The 20,614-nt window shown below is 38.2% G+C and overlaps 1 protein-coding gene across 1 annotated transcript in view; it reads left to right on the top strand.

Annotated features, from left to right (window-relative positions):
* The window catches only part of SLIT2 (slit homolog 2 (Drosophila)), a 632,406-nt gene that overhangs the window by 358,298 nt on the left and 253,494 nt on the right, over positions 1 to 20,614 (top strand). Inside the window, exon 6 of the mRNA XM_006884512.1 lies at positions 18,503 to 18,574. Coding sequence (XP_006884574.1) covers positions 18,503 to 18,574 — 72 coding nt within the window. The remainder of the gene's footprint in view (positions 1 to 18,502; positions 18,575 to 20,614) is intronic.

Here is a 20,614-nt window from a genome sequence, read left to right as displayed (position 1 = left end):
TGTCTCGTCTTTAGATTTACAGTCTAATGCTTTACTCAGCCATTTTACCTATGTTCATTAACCGCTGACTTTTCTCAACTAACCAAAAGGATATTGGTACATTATACCTAATTTTCGGAACATGAGCGGGGATAGTAGGAACTGCCCTAAGTATCCTTATTCGAGCTGAACTAAGCCAACCAGGAGCTCTAGTAGGTGATGACCAAATTTATAATGTAATCGTAACAGCCCACGCCTTTGTTATAATCTTTTTTATAGTAATACCCATTATAATTGGCAGATTCGGAAACTGATTAGTCCCTCTTATAATTGGAGCCCCCGATATAGCCTTTCCACGAATAAATAACATAAGCTTTTGACTCCTTCCCCCCTTCTTTTTGCCAGGCTACTTGAGTAATTCTGTTTTCACCCCTACACCAACCCCAGATTTTATTTTGGAAATGCTAGTTGACTTTTTTTTAATGTGAAAGGCAAATAATACTATCTTTTGTGAAGAGCTTTAAGACAACAACAAAAATAAGGAAAGGGAAACCATTCTTGCCACTTTCAGATGGTTGCTGATGCAGTGACCCACAGGACAGAATAGACCTGCCCCTTAAGATATCTCTGTAAATGTTACAGAAACCAACTTCACATCCTTCTCCCATGGGGCAGAACTGTGGGTGGATTTGAACTGCCAATATTTGTTCAATAACTATTTTCAGTAAATGTCAGATATTTAAATGAGTCCTCTAGATATGTAAATACCTTTGTGCAATTGTGATTTTTTTTTATATCTTTTTTCTTTTCTGGGTTTTTTGGGTTTTTGTTTTGTTTTGTTTTTGCTTTTTTTCACTAAGGACTTCCAGAAGGGTAAAGAGAGATGTTTATGAGGTATAAGGATATATACTTTATAAAGAAACATAAGACATAGAGCCTTTTTAAAGATTGAAAAATGAAGAAAAAACTTAGCCTGTATTACTTTCTTTTTGTCTTTAATCTTGTAGCTTTCATATAAGATTTTTTATGTTATTCTTTTTCTCTTTTAAATGTGTATAGTTCTGAAGTTACATATCTGATTAAATATTTTAGTGTTCATTCAAATATTGCAAATGTATACATATATATCTTCATGTACTATAAAATACCAGATTACTCCTTGAAAATGATTGCTTTTTATTAACTGTGAATGATAGGACATAAAGCATTTTCTTTAGCTTTTACAATAGTTTGGAATGAGGGGATAAGGGTCCCTCTATGAGGAGATTAACTACCAGAAATGCAATATTTCTTATCTGGTAATAAACAAAGCAAGGCTTTTTAAAGAATTAACTTGTATTCTAAAATCTCCATGGTAGACTTCAGCCCTGTTTTTTAAGTAGCCAAAGTGAGACAGATGTGTTTGCTTGTCAAAGAAGACAGCTGTTTATGAAGTCACTGTTGGATAGCCTCTGTGTTCTTCGTGTAAATGGTTTCGGTTTTAAAACCAGTGCTTTATAAATATATACGTAAGAGCCGAAAAATGTTGGCTTCCAAAAATGAATGTATAGTGGCATTAAAAGCAGGGCCCTATCATTTTTGTTATGAGTCCTCACACACTAAAAGGATTTCAGTTGCTTTTCTTTCTTTATTTTTTCTGAAATCTTTACTAACTTGGATATGGTGAAATCTTCAGGTAGCTTAAGTATAATAGAATGTTCTTGAGAAAAACGTCCCCGTATCTTGTACATAGTCCGGAGAGTGTAGGATGGACAATCTCTTTGAGATTGATTACAGCTTCAGAAACCAGGTGGATTGTTGTTAGCAGTTGGAATCAATTTAATGGCAGGAATTATGAGGGTGGTTTGTTTGGGGTTCTTTTTCTTTCCTCATCTCTCTTCTCCACTTCAAATCCTTAACAAAACTTGCCCTTCAGTGTTCTTAATAAAGATCTTCAGGGAATCCAAAGCCCTGAATATGTACCTCTGTCCCCATGATTAAGAATGTTGGGGTTTTATTTGATAGCCAGATGGTGTAGGACACTTTTATTGTAGGCGGATTCTTCCTGATTTCCTCTTAATTTATCTTTAAATAAAAATATGACTTTGAAAAATCCTGAGGTTAAAGAAAATCATACTAACCAGTGTATTATAAACAATAGTGTAATGATTTAGTGGAATTTGAAAATATTTTGTCCATTTGCATATTTCCCCTAAATTCCAAGTCACCTGATTTGTTTTCTGTCAGGTTTTGAGTTTCTGAATCTTTGGCCATTTATTATATTTTTTAATGATGAGAAAGTAAGGACACGTCACTCAAACTTAATTTTTAATTAAATGGTGATATGTGTAGTATAATATGAGCATTGTTGCTGTTGTTGTTGTTGTTGATTGCTTTCAAGTCAAACACGACTTATCGCAACCCTATGAACCAAAGGCCTGAAGCCCCTCTACAACTATCAGCATTTATCAGAGTTCATAGAGTTTCTGGAGGCATGTTGTTTACAAAGTAGATGACACTCCTGCTTCCAATATGAGCATTAAGGAAAAGAATATGTTAACTACCTTTTAAAATAATAAAATACTACTAGTTTATTATGTATTATTTTTCCTATTATTCGCCAATAATGATGAATAAAAACTACTAGAAATAAGCTCTAAAGGGAAAAAGCACAATGATAAGGTAAAATATAAAATGATTTGCAAAAGTTAGTGTTCCATTAGGGGTCAGTTAGCCATGGAGCTGCAAAATGGAAACAGGGCTTGCGCTAGGAAGTATTGAGTGGATTACACAAGACCTTGATTTATGAGAAAGCCGGTAAGTGCTGTAGGTGCTCAGAAAGGAGGGAGGGAGGTGCTGGTGGAGGCTGATGGGAAAAGAAGGGAGAGTTCATAAACGAAACGGTGAAGGAATACTCTGGGAGGTTGATTTTTATTGTATATTCTTGAATTGAAGTGGATAAGAAATGACTAAAAGCTTACAATTTTTCAGATACGTAACATTGGAATTCAGAATTTATTTTGGTTGTGGGAGTTGTTGCCAAAGTATAACAGAGAGAGAGAGCAAGTGTGTGTGTGTGTGTGTGTGTGTGCGCGCGCACATGCGCGTGTGTGAATTGAATGTGCCCATTTTTTTTAAAAACCTGAAGCAGTACTTTTTCTACATAGTAGGAATTATCAGAAAAGCATATTGGTGATTCCATGCTATCAAGTTGAACCTGACAATGACTTCATAGAACCAGACGGCAATTTTCTACTAACTTCTCAAACCTATACTCTTTGAGGAAGCAGATTGCTACAGCTTTTCCCTCCAGTGCAGCGTGGTGAGTTTGAACTACCCACCTTTTCAGTTATCAGCCACCTGGGCTCCTTTAAGAAAGTGGGGTCCAAGTATAAGGCAAGTTTAATAGAGTGACATCCAAGTGATTTCAGCTATTGAGGGACTCATATTGCTAAGAAGACAGGGGGCATGGGGGAAAGCCAAAGAATGATGGACACAGAATAGCCTCAACATTCTTATGGCTAAAGAGCTTCGGTGGCATACTGGTTAAACCCTCAGCTGGTAACTGTAATGTCTAGGGTTCGAAACCACAAGCTACTCCTGGGAAGAGCTATGTGGCAGTCTGTTTCCATAAAGATTATAGCCTAAGAAAACTCTCCAAAATGTTCTGTGCTGTTGTATGTGGTTGCTGATTCAGAATCGACGTGATGGCTGTGTCTTCTCTACCTCACTGTCTTCCACAGGACGAGAGGCTCAGGTGATAGTTACACTGATAACCTAAAGGAGACACAGGGTTGTCAGGAGAAAGACAATCTCCTCCCGTGCACTTTATAGCCTTGGAAACCTTTGGAGGGTCAGTTATGATTTGGAACAATCACGACAGCCATGAGTTTCAAATTGTCACTCATAATGACATGAAAGACTGTGAAAGCAGTATCAGAATATCCCAGTGTTTTGTTAGAGTCCCTGTTAATTATGATCAAAAGTGCAATTTCATCAAATTTTGCAGGCAAAAATCATTTGCATATTATTTTTAAACTAGGTCCTACCACATTATTCCATAAAATTCAGACTTTGGCTTTTGTATAAAGTTCATTTTATTATCACACTCTAACACCAATATCTGGTAAAATATATCAAACTGAGAGTGAAATTTAATTAGATGATTATTAAATATTTAACCATGTAGTCTTAAGTAATGATTGAAAAAAAGCCAACCATAGTATTCTTTTTCACCCACTGTATTATTAACATTTGTGCAGGAGAGGTGGAGTGTTTTGTCCTACTTATCCTGCTGATAAAGGAGTCCAAATAGTGCTGTGTATAAAGCATTGATCTTTTAACCAAAAGGTCAAGAGTTTGAATCCTTAAGCCACTCAAGAGGAGAAAGGTCAGACAGTGGGCTTCCATAAAGATTTACAGTCTTGGAAACTCTATGATGAGCAGTTCTTCTATATTCAGGCAAAATGTGCACCTTGATAAGGAAACTTTTGTCCAGATAGAATAAGGGAACACTGGATGGCTTAAAACCAGCAAGGGTGTGTGTTAGGGCTGTATCCTTTCTCCATACCTATGTGATCTGTTATACTAAGAAGATTACTAGTGAAGCTAGACTCTATGAAGAAGAATGTGGCATCAGGATCGGACAAAGACTCATCAGCAACCAACATTAGCCAAATGACACAACCTTGTACTTGCTGCAGAAGATCAAAGACTACAGTCTTCAATATGGATTGCATCTCCACATCAAGAAGACAAACGTCCTTATCCCCGAGCCAAGAGGCAACATCATGTTAGGTGGAGAAAGGATTTAAACTGTCAATGATTTTATGTTACTTGGATCCACATTTGACACCCTTTATAACAGAAAGTAGGGGGGGCGGGGAAAGTGGTTCTGGCAAGTCTGCTGTCGAGAATCTTTCCAAAATATTGAAGAGCAGAGATGTCGGTTTGAAGACTAAAGTGCACTTGATTCAGGCCACACATAGTCTTTCCAGTCACTTGTAATGCATCTGAGAGCTAGAAGACAAATAAGGATAGCAGAAGAAGAATTAACGCTTTTGAGTTATGGTATTGGAGAAGAATACTGAATAGCCCATGGACTTCCAAAAGAACAAACAGGTATGTCCTGGAAAAGGTACAGGGAATGTGCTCCTTGGAGCTTTGTCTCTTATACTTTGGAGGTGTGGCTAAGAGAGGCTTTTCTTTGGAAAGGTATATTATGCTTAGAAAGGTCGAGGCTCAGCAGAAGAGGGAAGGACACTCCTTCCCACCCCCCAGTGAGATAGATTGACACAATGACTGCAGCAATGGGCTCAAGAGGACCAGAGATGGTAAGGATGGCACAGACAGGACAAGATTCAGATCTTTGGTTCATAGGGGCTATAAGAACCATACTCAATAGCATCTAACAGCAACAACTCTGTCATAGAGGGTGTCCTAAGTTGGAATCTACTCTAGGGCAGTGGAGGTTTTTTAGGCTTCTCTTCCTACAGGGTGCATCCCTGAGTTGGGTCATCCTACATGGTGCCTCCCTGGTTCCTGTTCAGACTCATTGGAATGAGAGCGACAGTAAGGAGAGTGAGCTGGATGGAGAAACCTCTGCTTTAGTGGCATCAAGGCTGTACTTTATGAAGCACCATCTCGCAGCCCAGGCTGATGTACTGTAACAGGTTGATTGGATTTACCACGTTCAGGTCTTATTCAGATCAAATTCCCGCTACCAGAAGATTTTCACTGGAAGCACTTGCTTTAATCTTGTGGATTGTCTGAATACGCTTAAGGCAGCATTCTGACAATATCAAATTGATGCTGTGGAAATTTTGCAAATGAGCAGATCTTGTTCCCCTTCCTCCAGGCAAATCACACTGAAACTCTTCAAGACAATTGGACATTTGTCTTATTCTTAAACATCTCAGGCAGCACTTTCTGGATTTTTTTTTTTTCTTAACTGGATTAAAATATCTGTCTCTTATTTTGTTGCCTAACTTCTTTTAGCTGTAATTTAAGACACATTCCTTGTCCTGCCATTTGTGTAGATGAGATATGATAATAAAAAGATCAAAAGATAACATCAACTAATTGCAGTGTTTATGGTCACCATTGAAAACTTTTATCTTCGTGATTTTTAAGCTTCCAAATCTATTAACTTATGCCTCATCAGAATGACGACTGATGTTTACGAACAGATTTAATACTGATGTATGACAGATCTTTACAGCATCCTAAGAATATCTAGCTTGAATATGTTTTTTCTCTTTTGTTTTTAAGCATCTATTCGGCATGCCCATATACATTGATAATAAGGAGACTATTCCAATTATATTTTCCGAAGTTTTGTATTTTGAAAACTTATTCTACGTAATATATATTTCAATAGTTCAAAAAAGCTTTACAAAACCCTCTGAATTTTTTTTTGGTTTTTTGTTTTGTTTTGTATTGATGTAAGCAAACGTCCCTATTTATGCTGACACAAGACTGTAAGGGAAACATAGCAACATATAACCGTAAACATTAGACAGTAAATTGCTTTTAAAAGGACATTTTAACTTACTTTACCATTAGTTATTTGTTAATTAACTTAATGACTATGAATAATTAAAATAACTCATTTTCAGAAATAATTCTTCTTTATATATTACAGTACATGTGCTTTTAAAATGACTTAATCTTGCAGTACATATTCAAAATGTTCTTTAAATTTCAGTCGGACTTTACTAGTTACTCTTCACAGACCCATCCCTATCCCTCTCTCTTTGACTTTCAGCATTACAATTCCACTAACCCTAGGTTTGTTATGACTCTTATCTTCCTTTCCAAAAAAAAAGAAATTAGTCTTCGATGAAGAGTAAGTTATATTAAAAGAGATTTTGTTCTCTTTTTCCACATGCATTCATTTATAGTCTAGAATGTAAGTAACACAATGATTCAGAATGAATTTCCTTTTTATGAAATTCATGGAATCATTGGAAAAAGCAGAATTTTCTTTTTATTCACTACTAACAAAAAAATTACATGGAAAACAAGAGAGAGAATGAATGTAAATATTCTTCTATAAAGCTACTTCTATTATTTAGATATTTCATTTTCTTACAGAAATCTATTATCAAATTATTTTAAATTAACGGTTCAGTTAAAATCTGTGAAAGTAAAACTTAAAACTAGCCCATGCATTCTGCAATATGTTGTTGATTGCCATCGAGTCGAGCTGTGCTGACTCATAGTGACCCTATGAACAAAAGGCCTGAAGCCTTTCTATTACTATCAACTTTTATCAAAGTTTCCAGAGGCATGTGATTTTAGGAAGTAGATGTCATTCCTGCTTCCAAGCTGAAATATGTATTTGCAGTATTTTTTTTTTACATCATAAATTGTAAATCTCTTTTCTGGGTTCCATTTCTCCATATTCTGCATACTAATGATGGTAAAGGCAGCTCTCGTGACCTGATTCATAGCAAACTGTGCTGTAGACCCAAAGACGACACTTCTGCCAGTCAGAGTCTACTCATCAACGGCTCCATGGCAACAAGATGGACAAGCTCCTCCTTTTCAACTAACAAGCTCAGAAACCCAGTAAAGGGTCAACGTTGTGTTAGTTCAGATGTCACAACATTGAAACAAACAAACAAATAATAATCGCAAGATGCCTACTCATATATAACAAATAATACAGATCTGATCAGAGTACCCGGAGTTGTAATGGTTAAGCACTTGGATACTATTCAAGTGATTGATGGCTTAAACCCACCAGAGGTAACAGTATACTTTCAAATACATACAATTTTGACAATCCTGTGGAGAGTTCCATTTTGTTCTTAAGGGTTGATGTAAATTGGAATAAATTTAGTAATTATAGGTTTATGTCGTTTATACAACTAATATGTTACAGTATGAGAGGAAAGTGTGCCACATTTTTACCAAGTACTTGGAATAATAATAATAAATAATAACAAAAACAACAACAAAATACTGTTTTAAGTTAGTTTTCAAGTATATTTCAGTACCTTTATTACTGATAGATGAAAAAAGGAATGAGATTGATAACAATTTCATCTTTCTTGGATTCACAATCAATATTCTTGGCAGTAGCAGTCAGAAAATCAAAACAGGAGTTGTTTCAAGAAAATCTGTTTGTAAAGAGCAACAGTGTCAGTCTAGACAGTAAGGTGTGCTTGATCCAGGCCAGGGTCTACTCAGTCGCTTGATAAGGCATTTGCAAACTGGAAAGTAAATAAGGATTACAAAAGAAGAATCATGCCTTTGCATTGTGGTGCTAGAGAAGAGTGTTGAACATACACCATGGACAGCCAAGAGAACAAACAGGTCTGTCCTGGAAAGGATGAAACCAAGTGTCTCCTTGGAGGCTAGGATTTTGAAACTCTGTCTCACATACTTTGGGCATGTGGCTAGTAGGGACCACTCCTTGGAGAAGGACATCATGTTTGGGACAGCGGAGGAGAGGAAGAACCCAGATAAATGGATTGGCTCAGTAACTGGGTTAGTGGGACTAAGTGTTTTAGAGTCAGTGAGATTGGCTCAGGATAGGGCAGGGTTCAGAGCTATTGTACATAGGGTCGTTATGAGTTGGTGACAACTTGATGGCACATAACAACAACAACAATGTCCACTATCATCAAGTCACTTCTAACTCCTAGAAATTCTATGAGACAGAGAAGGCTGACCTATCAAGTTGCCAAGGATGTAAATCCTTTCAGAAGCAGATTGTGCCAACCTACTGCCATGGAATAGCTGATGGGTTTGAAGCACTAGCGTTCTGGATAGCAGTCACATGCCTTAACCACAGCCCCGCCAGCCCTCCCTAAATGTATTCCTGCCAAATTGAAATTGAAGCTTGCATTGTCCCTCTCTATGACTAAGCTGTTTTAGATAGACTTGAGGTTAAACAGACTTTGGAGTGAAAGTAACTCCTTCACTCATGCAATGTTCTATCCTGGGACTTAGATTTAAATCCCACAGGGTTGCAGTGGGACTTTTAGGAGCATGAGTTGTGTAGTCCCTAGGGAGTTTGGTGCTAACCAAAAGACTATACTTCTGCAACAGTTAAGACTCAACTCAGTGGGAAAAATATGGACCATTTCCTCCTGTGCCGTTTACACTGTAAGAAACCTGCAGGAACATCAGCTGCTCCAACCCTGATGGCAATGAGTTCGAGTCACTGGAACACAGAAAATTCTGAAAAAAACATGTAGTGGTGGCTGCTTCATTCAGAGAAAGAAATTGAAAGTGAGCTGCGTATCAAGAGAGCCACAATTTCCCTTCCCATCCAGAAGGCTGGCTACGGATGGAAGTGAGGGACAATCTGAAGTGTTTTGGCTACTCAAACGCAAAATTGACAAGGAACTCAGCAAAAAAGTGAGCAGTGTCAAGAGAGCTGTCCATGGTCCTACAGTTTTCCTGCCTTGCACTGCTCTCAAAATTCATGGAATACAGATAATACACATCCTCTATGGTGAAGCTTCATCTGACATACTTTGGGCATGATTCTAGGAAAAGCTCTTCCTTGGATAGGGACATCATTCTTGGAAAGACGAAGGGTCAGAGGGGAAGAGGGTAAGACCCTCAACAAGATGGATTGATGCAGTGACTCCAGCAGTGGGCTCGGGAGATGATGAGGATGGCACAGGATAGGACAGAGTTTAGATCTGATAATCTAGCTATGAGTCGTACTCAACTTGACGGCAAGCAACAACAAAATAATAATATTTGCTACCAATAATAATAATAATATATCTAATTTTTCATTTCCTCTGAAGAATATTTTAAACATTTACTCACCAATTATGACATGCTTATTGTAATACAATTGTTGTTGATTGTCTTTGAGTCGAGCACAACTCATAGTGACCCTATGAAAAAAAGACCTGAAGCCCCTCTACAACCATCAACATTTAACAAAGTCCGTAGAGTTTCTGGAGGAGCTTTGGTGATGTATATGGTGAGGAGTTGGGATGTTTATGCCAAGGCTTCCCCTATCTTGCAGTTTGAATCCACCACTGGTGCCACATAAGAAGGACAGGCAGTCCCCCATTTGTGATTTGCAGCTTTTCAAAAATCTGCTGGAGGGTCACATATGACTCAGTTCCGAGAAGTCAGTAATGAGGTTTTTTTTGTTCAGCTTTGTTTTTGGGTTTTATAGTATTAAAAATTTATATTTGTAGACACTTTCTAAAACAAAACAAAGCAGACCAAACAATGGGGAGAGGGGGGAAATCCTGATGGAATGATTGAGAATCCAGTTCATCTTTTCATTAAATTTGGATTGGCTTGGTTCATGACCCTGCCCTATTGAAATGGGAAGACACTGGCGTTTCTTGTTACCCTAACACTGTATTGCCATACTTTGCGTCTTCTAAACTGTTATAATACCCCATGAGTTGAACTGTTGATTCTGTATAGTTAAATTTTTAAAAGAACTATAAAACAAACAAACAGATGTTACATTTGTTCCTTAAAGATTTCTGTCCCCAATTACTACCCGGTTCAAAACAGTTTTTTTCTGCACACAGACTCTTTGATGTTGAAGTAAGAATATAGCAGAGTAACAAGCTGTAGATACAGCCCTTAGAAAACAATGGCTTTTCTTGTGCAGCATATTACCTGATTTCTTTATAAATTCTAATTGCTCTTAACATTCTGAATTTGATCCAGAATTCCTTCTTCTGCTATAATCAACATGCAAGCTCGGTGCTCAAGCCTGTGTGCCCTCGATCTGTTATCTTTCTCTGTGAATAGGGTGTTGTCTTTGCTCACAGTAGTCGTTGGATCAGTCCATTCTTCATAGAGAATCCTGACTTGATAGTCACTAGAATCTACTAATGATTTTTTCTGAATCCATTTTCCCCCTTTCTTCTTGCTAGGAAACCACTTTCTTCTCTGAAATCCTGTAACACTTAGCTGTGGGTTTCCTCCGTGGAACTGGGCTATCAGAGAATTAGTAGAGCTCTGTTGTTGTTGTTGTTAAGTGCCATCGAGTTGCAGGGGGACTCATAGTGACCCTATGAAGGAGAGTCCTCAATGCTAGGGTGTCTTTTTCCTCTCTCCAGGTTCATAGGGTTTCCAGAGGCAAGCTATTATGGAAGTGGATGCCACTCTTCCTTCCAAGCTTGTTTTAATCGGGGAGCTCCAGCCCATACTGTCCACATTGGGTAACCATCCACTAACGCATTTGACACATCAGTGTCACAGTGTTCAGCCTCACAGTAACCACAAGTGACCGTTGTACAGCAACTTGTACACCAGGGCTATACAACTTAGAGGAATGTCTGAACAAAAACAATGAAAGACAGCTAGGACCGCGGTTTAAAAGTCACCTACCATTGGCTTGGTAGCATCACTTTCTGTCCACTGGGCCAGCTGATCTCTCTCTATGTTGATGTTATTGTTGTTAAGTGCCATCGAGTCGCAGGAGACTCATAGCGACCCTAGGCACAACAGCTCTAAACTCTACTCTGTCCTGTGTCAATCTCATTGTCTCCAACACACTCATCCCGGTCGCCCCAGTCACCAAATCAATCCACCTCCCAGAGGGCCTTCCCCTCCTGCACCTGCCCTCCACCCTTCCAAGTATGATGTCCTTCTCCAAGGACCGGTCCCTTCTTACAACATGACCAAAGTATGTCAGACGAAGCCTCAGAATCCTTGCCTCCAAGGAACAACCTGATTTAACCCTCTCTAGGATGAATCTGTTTGTTTTCTTAGCAGTCCATGGTACCCTCAGCACTCTTCTCTAACATGAAGACTCAAAAGCATTAATTCTCCTTCTATCCTACCTGGTCATTATCCAGCTCTCTGATGCATAACAAGTGATTGCAAAGACGATGGCCTGTACCAGACCCACCTTAGTCTCCAGAGACACACCATTGCTCTTGAGTACTTTAGAGAGGTCCCTAACAGCAGACTTTCCCATCGCAATACATCTTTTAATTTCCAGGCTGCTGGTGCCAAGAGTGTTGATTCTGGAGACAAGCAGACTAAAGCTGTGAAAAATCTCAATCTCTTCTCCATCCATCCTGATGCTGCCAATTGGTCCAGTGATGAGAATCTTTGCCTTCTTGACATTGAGCCTCAATCCATATTGAAGGCAGCAGTCCTTGACCCTCTGCAGCAAGTGCTTCAGGTCCTCCTCAGTTTCAGCAAGCAGGGTTGTGTCATCTGCGTAACACAGATTGCTGATAGATCTTCCACCAATCCTGATGCTGCATTTCTTCTCATATAGCCCAGCGTCCTGGATGATCTGTTCAGCATACAGGTTGAAAAGGTATGGAGACAGGACACATACCTGGTGTACGCCCTTCCCAATTTTGAACCATGCAGTGTTTCCTTGCTCTGTTCTGACGACTGCCTCTTGGTTCAAGTGTAAATTTTGCATTAGCACGATCAAGTGTTCTGGGATTCCCATCCTTCTCAGAGTCAGCCACAATTTGTTATGGTCCACACAGTCAAACACCTTTGCATAATCAATGAAGCACAGATAGACATTCCCTGGTACTCCATCAAATTGGATCTGACTGGTACAGGAGGAGATTGCCCCTCTTTCTTCAGCAGAGGATCCAATGGATTCAAACTATGCGCCTTCTGGGGTTGCAGGACAGCTTCTTGCCACTAGGCTACCAGAGCTCCCTGAAAGCTCTGTTTGGAGAACAAAAACTTTGAGGTCTGTTTCCTGAGCTGCTTGTACTGAGTGAGGGCTTTCACAAGACAATTTCTAAGTCTATATTTGAGTGAAGATTTCACTGCGTGTTTGCTGTCTACCCTTGTTAAGTTACTAGGCCTTCAGGAATGTCGGACTCTCATCTATGAAATGAGGAGAAAGATAATGCCTTTCAGAGTTTACTGTGTTGATTAATATACAGAACATGCCTTGCTATGTGTTTAATACATTTTCACAATTACTATTGTCAGTTTCCATTTATATCACTTAGAATTACCATAAAATTCAAGGTCAATGTAATTGTATTCTAGTTTCTGTTATCTTTGATCTCAAAAGACAAAGTCATTGCCATGGAGTTGGGATCAACTCAGCTGATGGTACAAGCCAATTTTGGAGGCTGTAAAGCATAAGAGAAGAGACTGATTATTTTTGTCTTGAGAAGTTGATGGTGAATTCGAACTATAAGAGAGGATAGGGGTAGCAGTATAATTCCCTGTCCACTGCTCTGCCCTCTTTTAGAGTGACTTTCTATTCCCCTCCATAAACTGGTATATGGATATAACTTGCAAAACATATAGGGAACTCTGGATCAGGCTTTTAAAAACTTAAATATTATTTATTCCTATGGGACTAGAAGGGACAAAAGCTTGCAAAAAAATAAATCCATTCTTAAGTATTGTATTTGCAGTTTCTCATAAGTATTATTACCATCTTGATTGTTTCTCCATCCACACTTACACTACTACTGATTCCTTTTTATTCTGAGACAAAATACATGGCTGCTGTAACTGCATTTAGCGCATTCATTTATATAAAGCAGTCTGTATTGTGTTATGTGCTTTGAATATCTTGGTCTCTATGTTGGATTATGTTTTAAAGTAATTATTGGCATAAAGTGTAAGTATTGCGATGTTTATATTGACATAAATTTTACATGTAGGAAGCAGGAAATAGAAGGGATAATATTCATATGCCTAACAGCTTTTAAACAAACAAATCTGTCTTGGAGTAAGTACAACTAGCATGCACCTTAGAAGCACGGATCGTCCCACGTACTGGCTCAGGAGGGAGCAGTCTTAGGGAAAAGTCACCCTTCTGGGAAAGACAGAGGGACAGGGAGAGAGAGGAAGACCCAAACCAAGATGCATTGACTTAGAAGTGACTGTAACAGTGGGTACAAGCATATCAGAGATGAGAATTCAAGTCTGTTTTTCACGGGGTTACTCTGAGTTACCGTGGTATCCGACAGCAACCATAAGAGGTAACTTTTATGCTGAGTGAGGTATCTCAATCACAAAGGGACAAATGCTATATGGTGCCACTGTTGTAGAATGAGGCTGGCATTGGGGTGGGGGTAAGACTGAGAAAAACTGGATGAAATATGTTTACAACATTGAAGTCTATGGGGGAGAGAATAGTCTAAAAGTATTATATTTTAGGGCATTATTTTTATCATAGGAGTACGCAATGAGGGTTGCAGAGTGGATTATATTTGGGAGTAGGGGGTGGGATTTGGGGAGGTGTGTGTGGGGGGGATTGTGTACCAATGAGGGAGTTTTTCTTTTGCTTTTCAAGGAAGGGAGCAAAGGGGGAGGAGGGGTTTGTGCAGGGAGAAGGGTGCAACAATGAATGAATGGAATTCCAAAATCTCTGTAGATGTTCACTGAAATGAAAAATAAACAAACTAAATTAATAAAAAAAAAGAAGTAACTTTTGTTTTTCCACCTGTGATTTAAATGTGTTTTGTTTTTCCCCCCTAAGTTCCTTTCTGACTCTGGAAGTGTTGTTCTATACAACACGTTCGAACCATTTTGATATATTTTTCAGACAATGAGATTTTAGATCTTTTCAATCTCTCCAATAGTAACAAGATTTAAACTTCTCTTTCTTCTGCCCAAGCAAAACAACACCTGGAACACATAGACGTATTGATTTTCAGAGACAGTGAGACAGTCTGCCTGACTCCGGAATTATCAGAGATTGCTCTCTCCCTCATTGTTTCAGAATGAAATATGTTTTATGATATTTTAACAAGAATCACAAATAAATTAGTAATAAGATAGCATTACGTAGGCACTGAATTTGCTGTGGATGGGGACTGTAGTAACTGAAGTTAGTACGTACTGGAAGACAGGTGTCTTTCAAAGAGGAGATTACCTAGCTTTTAAATAATGAAAGAAAAGAGTCCTTGAAGGAAATATAAAAGCAATGGAACGTAGTAACTTGGAAACATGCAACAAAAATGTCAAGTACGCAAATGTTTCATCACCTTTTTGCCATTCAATAGACCTATTTTAAAACTTTAATTTAGCAACTATACCGACTGGCTTCCATGCCTAGAAGAAATGCAATTCTGAAACTAGGCTAACTTATATTAGTGCTTTAAAAAGCATAAATCAGCATCAGGAAGTATGTGTGTGTGTGTGTGTGTGTGTATTTGTGTGTGTGTGTATTTGTGTGTGTGTGGTCAGAGTTATTTCTTTATCACGTAAAGAACGGGTGCCTTTAACACATCAACGTCTAAGGTCAGTACCTAGAGAGAATTCATCGAAGGCATCAGAAGAGAAGTTAATGCCAATGAGAAGAAAGTTAGTAATTAGCGTGAACTTGCCGTGTGTTCATTTCCACGTATCACTCTCATGAAAGGCATACACACACAGATCTGTAAACCAACACACTGAAGAACTGGGTGGTGAGGAGATAAGGAATTAGAACACGAGCACAAGGGAGAATTGAAGAAGAAAACACGAAGAAACTGGCAACAATAAAACATTTTCTTCCTTTTCAACGCAAGCAAAACCTACCAGCCAGGTTCCCTGAGTCACAGGGGAAGGTCTTAAAGTGTCCCGATTACACCCTGTGCCCTTATCACTCAAATCACATTGTAACTAGTTCCCTTATCTAGCCAAATGGTAATAGCGGCCTTTATGGAAAGTGGGCGAGGGGGGCCATCTTTTGGAACATTGTTTAATTCCGAATAATTACATGACCCACTCTGAGATCACATTGAGATGGGGTCAGTTCATCTGCCATTGAATGCATGGGTGAGGACAGACCTTTCCTGTTTATACAAAACAGAGGGGCCAGGGCTTGAAAGGTTGTGGAGGAGGAAGCGTGCAGGGTGAGAGGAACAAGGTATAGAAAAATAAGCCAGAGACCCTAAAATAAATTACACGTTTGCATCGTTCTGACACTGTTTATCTTGAGTCACACGCAGGCGAATGGAGGCTTGTTTGGAGACATTTTCTCATGACCGCTCAAGCGGGCACACTACTTTCCATAAACATTCTTTTGAATATAACACAATCCAGGATGGATGCAAAAAAGATTTTTTAAAAAAAGTCTTCACAGGTTGACTTGTTTGATGGTCCTTCAATATGAGTAACTTTCTCACGGAAAGACCTTCATTCCCAGCCAATGTACAGACAGAGATAACAGAAGAGTCAGAAAACTTCCAAGAAAAGCTAAGGCTCCGGGATAAGCCAGATGTTCTTAATGTTTCAGCACCAAATGGAGATGAGGTTTCTGATCTGCATCCAGAGTGCACGTGGCCCTGAGCAGTGTTAGAGGAAAGGTGAAATTAGCAAACTTTTCAGCCAGCCCTCAACTTCTGTTGCTCTCAGGAAAGTATTCGGCCTTGCAGGGCTTGTAGAACAAGATTTGCTCCGGTGCTCCGCTGCGTGCTGCTGCCCCCTCCTTTGTGTATAATATGGATGATTTAGAAGAAGCTGTGTCAGCACTGATTTATACATTGACAGCTAAGGATAATAAGATATGGGCAAACATACAGCACACCCTTTTACAGATTAACCTGGAGACTGCATTAGGCAAATTTGATAGCATTAAAAGATTTTGCCAATTTGTCTGGAAACAATTTCTCTCTTCTGTTGTGTCGGAGGGTAGCACTCCATGCCATGGTGCTAATTTAAATGCCTTTGATAAATCGTTCAAGAGGTTAGAGAATAGGAGAGCAGATAGATGTTTAGCACTTGAAAATAAAAAGGCTGTTAGCTTAATTGTGAAGTGAATTTCATCTTTAAAACTCCAAAGCACTCAAAAAATGGTGTTTGCTTGAAATGGCGGGAGTCAAATCACATCTTGGAAGCTTTAAAAGTCGTCTTGGAAAATAAAATTATACTTTTGTATTAGTTTTCAATAAGTAGAAATGCTTTAGGCTATTACAGTTGCATGAATAGTGGCTGAGATTTGGGAAAATCCTGAGCTTATATAAGCAATAAAAATTTTTCCTTCTCCGGGGTGTATCATTTTTTTTTTTATTTAATATATATGTTTCATATCCTAGATGGTACCATTTGCATGGCATCAAAGTAGTCTTGTATGTGATTGTGTCCCCTTGAGACCTTCTTAAAAATGAGATGTTTATTTCATGAGACATTCTCTATGTACATAATTTCTAAATTTGAAAGTGACCGGGTTAAATTATTTTACCTTTCTTCCGGAGTGTTGCAAAGGAAAGAGCGCTTTTATAGGAATGTTTAAACAGTTCTTTAAGAGCAGACCTTAAATATGAATTCAGAACTGGATCCAAGGACAAAGTTCATTTATATTATGATCATCGGCTTGTGTCTCGACATCTGCATTGGCTCAGCGATGCTAGTGTAGCTGACAACTCACAATTCCATGAAACATGCTGTTTCTATTTCAAATGAAGCATTAAAGTACTCTCTTTGCCTGGATGATAATGTATCTGAGCATCAAGCTGCTGGATTTAAACAATTTTTTGTTTGTAAAGAAGATAGTAGTTCAGACAGGATTTTGTTTTGTGCTCTTATTTCAAACAAGGAGATTCCTTAATATTAATAAGGGAATTTTCATTTCATAATACAGGCAGCATGCAGTGGGGCGGGGGGGGAAGCATATTTTACCCATTTTTGTGGCAGCATGACTACTTTTTCCTAACTTTGAATTCTTAAAAATGAGTGCTTTAACAACAAGAGAAATCTTCGTTTGTTTGAATTATGTATTGTTTGGAATAAACTGGCACTATTTTTAAAGTTTTTATACCATAGCTATACACTGTGTTTTCATGATCTCTGTATGTATTGTATTTCTAAGTTTTTTAGGGTGAAATGAACATTTTTTGAGAAAAAAAAATCCTTTTTCCTTATTCCCAATTAAGTGAAAACTGACGTTCAGAAGAGTAGTAGCCAGATGATAATCCTAGAAGTTGCTTAACTAAATATTGTGCTGATAGCAGAGAGTATCAGCGTGTAATTATCAAATGCAAATAGTGAGAAACATGGAGCTTAATATAGAATGACTGCTCGATTTTGAAAGTGCATTCCTGGTCAGGAATAAACAGGGAGATATAGCAGGCGTCAGTTCTTTCCTGATTTGGAGTTCTCTAAGGAAAACTGCTTTTACAAGAAGAAAACCTAAAAGTAGACTTGCTGGTTCTTGCCAAGGCTAGTGAAATTAACATGCAGCTGGGCTGCTCTGATAAATGGATTCTGTTAGGTCACTGAGGGGGTGTCTGTGACATTAAGTGATTTACAGTGCTTTACCTTAATGAAATTGTTTCAGCAAGATGACGCTGAAAGCTCTTAATGGATAGCTTTTCTTGATGTAATGAAATTGCATTCCTATGGCATTTAATATAAGGTGCAGTTATTATTTACTGGAGCTTTCCAGGGCCTGCCGTGTGCAAAGACAGTTCAGAACAAAAAGAGGTTTCAGTGGCGGCACTGAGGCCGGAATGGCTTGTGACAACTCTGGAGCAAGAAAGGGGGTGTTTGGGAGAGCATTTCAGAGAGGGTGGCCAGGGCAGCCGAGAACCTCCTGGAGGCTTCCTTTCACCTAACCCTGCTCCTGCTCATCCCTTTTTTACGAATCTCCTTCTAATCTATTTAACAGGCAGCTGGATTACAACAGGATCAACTGTATTGAGGACGGGGTTTTTAGGGCTCTCAGAGACCTGGAAGTGCTGTAAGTACTGCATGTATCTCTTACTTTCTTAACCAGAGCTTTGTGTCTGGGTCGTGCTTAATACAGAGCTTATCTGTGAGCTAAAAATCTTGCATCAAAATGCTCACCTCAAGAGATCCCTTAAGTAACTCATAGTGCATTCAGGGAAGGCTCAGCCATGTGCCTGCAAAACCCTGCCTCCTGTGTCTCTGGGCTGAGATTAAATTGTCCTTTTTAGGAGGGACGTTCAAATGTACACATGTGCTTTCCTGTGACGACTCTTATATGTAGTAAAATTTCTAATTGAGAGAATAGATGAGAATCTCCAGATTTGCTGAATCTGAAGCTAAAACATTCGTTTAGTACAGAATAATCTTCTGTTCAGTAGTTGGTGTGCTAGGATGTTTAGAAGTTGTTATGCAATGAAAGGGTATCTTTTTATTTAAAAAAACAATGCCATTTTACAAAGGCTAAAGCCAACTCTATAACGCTCTTTTGAAATGTACTTTCTCATTTTATTAAGGTGCCTATTCCTTGTAAAGTCTTCCAAAAGCACCACAGAGATTTTTTTTTAAATTGTGCTTGACTTCCTCACCCTTTCTTTGCAGACAGAATTGGTTACAGCTAACCTAGGGATTGCCATGGCCCTCTGGCTTTGTAAAATAATTGTCATGAAAAGTTAATAGTTAGAAAAGAATTTTAAGCTGTCCATACATTTCTGGACTTTTTTCCCCTAGTCAAAGGTTCATATTTCTGGCATATACACTTGCATATTTTCCCACAACAGTAAGATATTTGTATGTTTTAAATCATCGTTGACATGAAGAATTTAGTCCAAAATGCAAAATCAAATTAAAGACAAAGCAGTTATGAATTTTTAGTACATTTTTTAGAAGTCATCCAGAAATCGTGAAATCCTCCTGAGGGAAAAAAATGCACATTGCTTTGAGTTTGAAGAACAGAATATAATATTGAAGAATTGAGCTTGAAGGACAGAATATGATTTTGAAAAAGTTCTATGCTTCGTAAGTGTGACTTGCTTTAGCAATATTTCTTAAGTAGCTTTGTTCTAATTATGAGTAAAGGAATAGAATCTAAGTAGCTTTGAAAGTCTCAAGTTACGAATTCTTTTTTTAAGATGTTTATAAGAATGCTTTGGTTGTGATTGGCTGTAATAGAAAGTCTTCATAAATGTAAGATTACTTTTGAACTGTGTTCCTGAGTCATTTTAAATTTGGGAAACTCTCTGATGTTGTTTCAGAGTTGGAAAAATGAGCATGCAAGTAGAAGTTTATGACTGCAATCTGATGTCAAAAATGATAGGCATGTCACTAAACTTTGCATAGGACGAAGCCACTCACAAGAATTATCTAATTGAGCAGAACGAATTGTACCAAATGTATCCGTTACTAAGCCAGCTCTCCCAGCCAGATAGAGGACTAAAATAAAACTTAAAAATAAATAAAATATTTGCCGACTACTTTGGGTGGATTGGGTCTTCTGAAGTATCTCTTTATCAAGGAAAGGGGTGTGTGTGGAATCTGCACTGCGAAATCATTCACACTTATGTGCATATGGAACCATTGAAAGATAGGGAATCATTTGACTTCTTCAATATCTATACAAATGTTTAATATCTCCAAATACGTTAGGTATGGATCACCCTTTTACCCAGAAATACAATAATCACATTTTTTTTAAAAATTTGCCTTAAATTGAACTCATGACTTTCAGACGTGAATGTGTGAAACGCAGTCACTGCAAGCGATTTACTTGCTGTTAAAGGTCACTGGACCTAGAGTCATTGTCATGAAATGCGCTAAAGGTTGATATATTCTTTGTGTTCCGAGGAATGAAGATACAATAAAAGTATAGAACATGAAATACCTTTTTTTGAGCTATTTTGTATACAGCTACCAATATTAAGCTTATGTGCTACATTATATGTGAAAACTGACACAACATACAAGAAATTCTGAATTTCATTAAAAGGAAATTAAATATTTTCTATTAAAATGCTCTAAAACCAAGCCAACATATGTTAATTAGTTTCAAATCCGA

Source organism: Elephantulus edwardii, unplaced genomic scaffold (assembly GCF_000299155.1).
Source record: "Elephantulus edwardii isolate Elephantulus edwardi_28Jun2011 unplaced genomic scaffold, EleEdw1.0 scaffold00035, whole genome shotgun sequence".
Taxonomy (NCBI): Eukaryota; Metazoa; Chordata; class Mammalia; order Macroscelidea; family Macroscelididae; genus Elephantulus; species Elephantulus edwardii.
This window is presented reverse-complemented; position numbering and strand designations above follow the sequence as displayed.